This window comes from Rana temporaria, chromosome 7 (assembly GCF_905171775.1).
Source record: "Rana temporaria chromosome 7, aRanTem1.1, whole genome shotgun sequence".
NCBI lineage: Eukaryota > Metazoa > Chordata > Amphibia > Anura > Ranidae > Rana > Rana temporaria.
Window position 1 is genome coordinate 64,511,823 of NC_053495.1, and position 7,870 is coordinate 64,519,692.

The 7,870-nt window shown below is 41.4% G+C and overlaps 1 protein-coding gene across 3 annotated transcripts in view; it reads left to right on the forward strand.

The window, feature by feature from the left end:
- Positions 1-2,922, forward strand: part of MGAT3 (beta-1,4-mannosyl-glycoprotein 4-beta-N-acetylglucosaminyltransferase) — a 184,227-nt gene extending 181,305 nt beyond the window's left edge. For all 3 annotated transcript variants that reach the window (XM_040359504.1, XM_040359503.1, XM_040359505.1), the window contains exon 2: positions 1,319-2,922. In XM_040359504.1, the coding sequence (XP_040215438.1) occupies positions 1,320-2,834 (1,515 nt within the window). In that variant the 5' untranslated portion in view covers position 1,319 and the 3' untranslated portion in view covers positions 2,835-2,922. The remainder of the gene's footprint in view (positions 1-1,318) is intronic.
- The last annotated feature ends 4,948 nt before the right edge of the window (positions 2,923-7,870 follow it).

The following is a 7,870-nucleotide window of genomic DNA, read 5'->3' on the forward strand; positions in this document are numbered from 1 at the left end:
TCTTTTCCGATGAGTACAGTTCATATATGTGCAACGTAAAAATAGTTCCTGCACTACTTTAGTCCAACTTTCATGTGACTTGAGGGCCATAGACATCAATGTTAACCCTCAAAAGTCTAATAAAAGTGACATCTGAATATTTTCAATGTGACAATTTTGTCCGACTTTGCAGAAGCACGTGGTTGTTTAAGAGCAGATGGTCGCAGCATCCTTAACCAGTTGGGAGCAGGTTAAAGGGGTTGTAAAGGTAAATGTTTTTTTACCTTAATGCATCCTATGCATTAAGGTAAAAACCCATCCGACGGTACCGGACCCCCCCCCCCCCCCGAAACCCCGTTTTACTCACCTGACCCCTCGAAAGTGTCGCGCCACTACGTGATCCTCTTCGGTTCCCAGCCTGGCCGTTGATTGGCCAGGCTGGACGGATTGATAGCAGCGCAGCCATTGGCTGGCGCTGCTGTCAATCACAGCGGATGACGCAGCGCGCCGGGGGGCGGGGCCTAGTGATACAGTCGGCGGCTATGCCCGCCGCTGTATCACGGGAGCGCACTCGCAAAAGCTTTCCACCATGCGAGCTCGCTCTCATGAAGGTGGAAAGCTTTTGCGAGGAGGAGCCGAGGGACCCCAGAAGACAGGGTTAAGGGACACTCTGTGCAAAACGAGCTGCACAGTGGAGGTAAGTATAACATGTTGTTTAAAAATTTTAATTTAAAGTGTTCCTTTAAGGACCGGGCGGACGGACACTGTGTCTTTAACAACTGATGACTCCTCAGTGCATTTTCAGGGATGCCCTCTTGGAACTGGAGAACAGGCTATAGTGCGGTAGGGAAGTGGTTAAGGCCTCATGCACATTGGGAATAAAGAAAAAATGCTGCTTATGCAGGTGTTTGGCAATTTTTTTAATAAGGCATGTAAAACTAGGTGAGGGGGGCATGTTCTAGAATATCTGACTTCATATGAAAGTGACATTTTATTATGATCTTTTTTTGATGATATATTTGTGGTTCCTTGAGTAGTTGGGTGTTAAGTGCCGCTAAATTCTAAAAGGCTACTAAGTCAAGATCCCCCCCCCCCTGTGGTCGAATAGGCATTATGAGGTGCCACATTCTACAAGTCACCCTCTTGACAACACTGCCAGGTTGTTCAGAAATTCCTCTTCAGATACCATCTTTTTTAGGGACCCAGTCGTTCATTTTAACAACAATCTTCCCCTGAAGTTATACTGTATGTAGATAAACATTCAGATTTTCTAATTTTAAGCTGTTTTAATTATTACATTATCCTAACATGTTGTTTTTTTTTGTTTTTTTTTGACCAGGATGAAGATGAGGTGGCACAAGATGTTCCTGCTACTTTGTATGGCTGGCCTTTGTGTGATCTCTGTTCTTCATTTCTTGAAGGCCCTCTCTTACGTCTCACTGTCCCGGGAATTGGTGTCTCTGAGTCCAAACTTCATCTCTGGCTTCTTCTGGGAGTCCCGGCCATTATTGCTTCAACATGTAGAAAGGATGGATGATAGTGCACAGGTTTTGCGCACTCCAGGTTACTATCGGCCTCCTCAACTTTCTGTTCAGCATCCGAAGCCTCCACCTTCATCACGTGGTGAAAGTCTTAGCATAGATGACATTCATCTGAAAGAATTTGTGTTGCAGGAAGACACGGCAGAGTATTTTGTGAGAACCAAATCAGGAGGTGTATGCTTCAAGCCAGGGACAAAGGCACTGGACCGCCCACTTTCTGAGAAACCAGAAAGACCCTCTCCACGTAAAGCTTCCTCTGGTGTTTCTCGGCAGCAACAACCGCAAACCCAGAGACGTAGGAAATGGGTGGAGTGTGTGTGTTTGCCTGGGTGGCATGGACCTAGTTGTGGAGTGCCAACAGTTGTTCAGCATTCCAACCTCCCAACAAAGGACCGCTTGACTCCACGTTTAAAGCCTCGCCGTGTTATCAATGCCATCAACATCAACCATGAATTTGACCTCCTAGATGCACGATTCCATGAGCTTGAGGGGGCTGTGGATGTCTTCTTAATATGTGAATCAAACTTTACTGCTTATGGGGAAGCACGGTCTCTCTTATTTCGCCAAATGCTTCTCAATGGAACATTTGATTACATTAAATCAAAAGTGTTGTATGTTTTCTTAAACCACTTTCCGGAAGGGGGTAAACAGGATGGGTGGATAGCAGATGACTATCTACGAACATTTCTGACTCATAATGGAATATCTCGATTACGAAACTTGCGAGATGATGATCTCTTTATCATAGATGATGCTGATGAGATCCCAAGCAAAGAAGGTGTGTTATTCCTTAAACTTTATGATGGGTGGACAGAACCAATTGCTTTTCACATGCGCAAGTCCCTGTATGGCTTCTTTTGGAAGCAACCAGGAACCCTTGAAGTCATTTCTGGCTGCACCATTGGAATGCTTCGTTTAGTGTATGGCACAGATGGTATCCGTCTCCGCAGAAGGGAATACTACACTATGCCCAACTTCCGACAATATGAGAACAAAACAGGACATATATTGGTTCAGTGGTCTTTGGGAAGCCCTTTACATTTTTCTGGCTGGCACTGCTCATGGTGTTTCCCACCAGAAGGAATCCATTTCAAACTGATTTCTGCACAAAATGGGGATTTCCCAAGATGGGGGGACTATGAAGACAAAAGGGATCTGAACTATATAAGGTGGCTTATAAAGACAGGGGGTTGGTTTGATGGGACCAAACAAGAGTATCCCCCAGCTGACCCCCATGAGCACATGTATGCCCCGAAATGTGTCATGGAAAACCCACAACGCTTTGGATATTTAATTAAAAACCCTTATAGCTGAGATGTTTTTGGGAAGGGAGGGAATCCTGAAAAACGGTACAATTTATCTTCAACTGCTTGGAATATCCATTTAGGATTTTTTTTTTGTTCATTTGGTCTCTCATAGTTCCACTGGAAAGGAGTTTTCCCACTAACTGAAGAGGAAGGTAACTAAGGTTACTTGGTAAAATTAGCTTTTTGAAGAAATGGAATACTCAGGAGATTGATGGTAGATATGGTTAACCACCATAGGACTGATATTTCAACAGTGATACAACATAATGTATATTTTGTCAGTGCAGCTCTTTATGCATTGTTGCATGTTTACATATCTTTCCAGTGAAGTTGTGGGAAATTGGCAATGTTTTGCTCTGTGAAAACAGAGGGGTAATAATCATGCTGAGAAATGATATATATAAAAAGTAGGACTGTACTTCCAGGACCATATACATGTCTGTGTATTTACAGATGCAAAATTCTTTGGGCTTTGAATAAGTCTTTGTAATTTCTAATCAAAACTTCTTGGCACCAAATATGGCATCTTCCATTGGACCTAGAAAACCATTCTGATACTCTGTTCTGTTATATGAATAGTGTAAAAGGTTTAGGATGTGGTATATTTTTATTGCCATCCGCATCAGTGCCAATGTTACTTCAGGCCTTGATGAATTCAAGGTATGGCAAAGTCGCAGGAATTCTAAAGGGATAAAGCACTTTATTTTCTTTAGTGCCTTTTGTGCACACCAGGAGGCATTTATCATATCGTTGTTCTTTATGATGTAATTTTTATTTTTATTTGAGCAAACTTTAAATTGCCAGGTCTGTAAATCCGGAGAGCAATGCAGGCATATTGTAAGGCAGTTTTTCTCAAGGGGGCAGCCTTTCAAATTCTCGCCATGGTGAAAGAATTGGTTATGTAAGGCCATACATTATAACCTTTTCTTGTTAAATTTCCTTTAGATTTACCTTGAACTATGTAGGTCAAGGGCCTGCCTGATTGCATACAAATTGAAAGTGTTTAGGTTTGACCTCATAGTCTATGGTTTTGATAAATCTAATGAAAAATTGTACAAGAAAATGGTATAGTGCAGGGATATGCAATTAGCGGACCTCCAGCTGTTGCAGAACTACAAGTCCCATGAGGCATAGGGAGACTCTGACAGCCACAAGCATGACACCCAGAGGCATGAAGGGACTTGTAGTTTTGCAGCACTATACGTGTATGGCCAGCCTAAGGCCCCCGTACACACGACCGAGAAACTCGACGGGCAAAACGCATCGTTTTGCTCGTCGAGTTCCTTGTTCGGCTGTCAGAAAACTCGTCGAGCCAAATGTTCCCATTGCCCAACGAGGAAATAGAGAACATGCTCTCTTTTTGGCTCGACGAGTTTCCCGACGGGTTTCTCGGCGAAAAGTGTACACACGACCGTTTTTTCCGGCAGAATACGTCTCCCATCGAGTTTCTTGCTGAATTCTGCCGAGAAAACCGTTCGTGTGTACGGGGCCTAAGACATGAATGCCTCAGCCAGCAATATGTTTTCAATAGGAGCAGGGCCAAGAAAACCTGTTTGACATGTAAGGAAGGCATCCATTATGAATTTGTGATCGAATTTGGCTTGCAGATGTTTGTTTTTATGGCTGGAAGAGAGCAGGGTAGGTTTGTTTGTGTAGAGTATCACTGTGAAATGTTTTTTGGCAGCATAATTCAAAGTGTGTGTTCTATGGCAATCCCACCACTACCATTTCTTCTGTTTTCCATAGCCTGTCTCTCTGCCTTTGATCCTCACTGAACTACAGTTGCATGATGTTTGCCTAACTTCATTGCAGACGTACCACACTGCTCTTTTCTTCCTTCTTTTTTTTTTTTGTTAATTGACACGTGTATCTTAATCTACTTTGAGTGCTAAGTGGTATGGTTCACCTACTGTGGCTACTAGATCAATCCCAGTGATGAGGATAAAAAAAAAAAAAAAAAATACTGTGGTAATCATGAGCATGAATTTACATTTCCAGGGGTGATTTGTACACACAAAAATAAATAAAAAATCAGAGGGGTAAAATGAAAAAATGACTTTTCATAACATCAACAGTAGTCTGTAACGGCTGGTACCAATTTTCTCTGCTGAAATTAGAAAAGTACAAAATGGATTCTAATTTGCTGCTTGGGGTAATTGCACTTAAAGGGAACGTATAGTCTTTTCATTTTTTTTTTTTTTTTTTATGTGAAAAAGTTTAGTTTGACCTACGCTTATTAATGTTTGTTAAAGGAACACTAAAAGTTGTTTTTTTATTAGATCAATTGATTGCTGTAAGCTAGAGCATTTAAATATCACTTACCTCGTTTTTCCTTTTGACCTCCAAAATACAGTAATCCAGGTTTGAAAATGCCATTTCCTGTTTCTCCTCTTCTTGCTTCCCACCAGCATCTGAGCAGTATTGCATGGTGGAAAGCAGAATGTGCTCACCCCCTCCCTATGACTACAGCCCTGCGTGAAGGTGCTCTCTTATCCCTCACAGGCATGGAGGCTAAGCCTAGAACTGTAGTTACCATTAGGCCGTGATGTAGAAAGAATGAATGTGCACCGCAAACCAGGAAGTCAGTGAGAATAATTCAGGAGTGCTGGAGGTGAATAAAACGGCTCGATTTCAACAGGTATCAAACTAGTTATAATGCAAAACATTACTTTTTACTTTATCAGCTACTGTCAGACTTTAATTTAAGAGGAAACTTTGTTGTCTTTACAACCCCTTTAATCCTTAAAAAAAAAAAAAATATATATATATATATATATATATATATATATATATATATATATATATATATATATATATATATATATATATATATATATATATATATATATATATATATATATATATATATATATATATATATATATATATATATATATATATATATATATAAATATATATATAAACATTTTTATAGATTGCAATTATATATGTACGTGGGGGTAGCCATATTTGTTCATTACATACCGTATTTATCGGCGTATAACACGCACTTTTTTCCCCTTAAAATCAGGGGGAAATCGTGGGTGCGTGTTATACGGCGATCCTTGCTGTAGAAGGGAAGAGGAGCGAGCACCGCTGAATTACATAGAGCCGTGATCTCCTGTGTACCAAGCGCTCCGTCACGCACAGCCACGCCTCCTGACCCGGCATTGGGCCACTGTTCTGTCTATCATTTGATCAGGGTCAGGACTCAGGAGGCATGGTTGTGAGTGACGGAGCGACGGGTACACAGGAGATGGCGGCTCTATGTAAATTCAGCAGTCATAGCAGCCCTTTAATGCTGCCTATATGATCCCCCATTCATCTTGGACGTGGAGAGCTGTAGGAGTGCCGGTTATAATACAGACCCAGCCGTCCCGCATGAAAACATTGAGAGTATCTCTGAGAACATATACCGGAAGGACTCCGCAAATCACAACCATATAGTTGGAGAGCGGAAGGCAGTCTGCTGGATCAGCGTATGGATGTGGTAATGTAGGGACATTGCTCTGCTTTATGCTTGCCACTTGATCCATTACACTGAACTGTTAAACATTTTTGTTTTGCATGTCTTTTCGACATGTTATTTATAGTGCAACTCAGATGCATCCTCTTGTCACTATCAGCATTATAGGATAAATTGCCAATTATGAATATACCCTGCATAGAGCCTACATGTATGAGCAATGTTGGTCAATTTATAGGCTGCAGATGGGCACTAAGCAGGGTGCATTGATGAGCTGTGACCCTAATTTTGCTTCAAAGTTCTTTATTTAAAATGTAAGTTTTTTTTTTTTCCTTAAACTTCCCCTCTAAAATTGGGGTGAGTGTTGTACGCCGGTGCGTGTTATACGCCGATAAATACGGTATGTAGGCTCTGCTTCTTTCTGTTCAGTATTACATAATGATTTTGTTTTACTGCTTCTTTTTGCAATGCAAATCTGAGTTGGCCAATTTGTTAAAACCAGTGCAATCTCTAGTGGCTAATCTGCACATCTCTACATTTAATAAAATGACAACAAAGAATAAGCAAGCTTGTTAAGATATGATGGACACTATGAAATCACTTTAAGGGCCAGGTCACACCAGACGCAGTTCCGTACAGTTTCGTGTGCATTTTTTTTCTGCACAAAATGCATGCACAGTGTTTTCCATGTATTCCAGTGGCTCTAGTTGGCACCATGCAGTCAGTTTCTGCATCGGAAACTGACTGCATGGTGTGAACTAGAGCCAACTGGAGCCATTGGAATACATTGAAAACATGGAAAAACTGTGCATGCATTTTTAGTGCAGAAGAAATGCACACAAAACTGTACGGAACTGCGTCTGGTGTGAACTGGCCCTAATACAAACTGCAATATTCACTCAAGAAATGTGCTTGCTGAAAATGTGCTATACTTTCCCTTTAAGAACTGCCACTTGGGGGATGATTTACTAAAACTGGAGAGTGCAAAATCTGGTGCAGCTCTGCATAGAAATCAATCGGATTCCATTTTAGAGCTGATTGACTACCATGCACGGCTGCACCAGATTTTGCATTCTCCAGTTTCAGTAAATCAACCCCTTTATTGTAACTATGATCAGGACAAAAAATTGCATATGCTGCAATCTGTCACTAGTATTACCACAGCAGTCCCAAGCCCAATGAAGCACTATGGGGGACTCAGAAAAACAACAACTTGTTTTTTTTTTTTTTTTTTATTAAGGTTAGCGACGGACTGCATCATAATCGTCATTTTAATTTTGTTCATAGTTACACTTTAACAAAAAGTTCCCCGTTTTGAATGAGGCAGAGCCGGCTCTAGGCTTTGTGAGGCCTTAGACATAATGGGGAAAATAACGCCCATAATGGGGAAAATAAAATATGGCTGCAGAAAACGCAGGGATCTAGCACACAGGTAATCAGCACCACTTCCAGGGCACCCTACACTTACCTATCGGACATATTCAGCCGATGCAAGAGGGGGAGATGAGAAAGAGAGAGGGGTAATAGAGCGATCCGATGACGCCGACATTAGTATTAATCACAGGCAAATTAGGCGG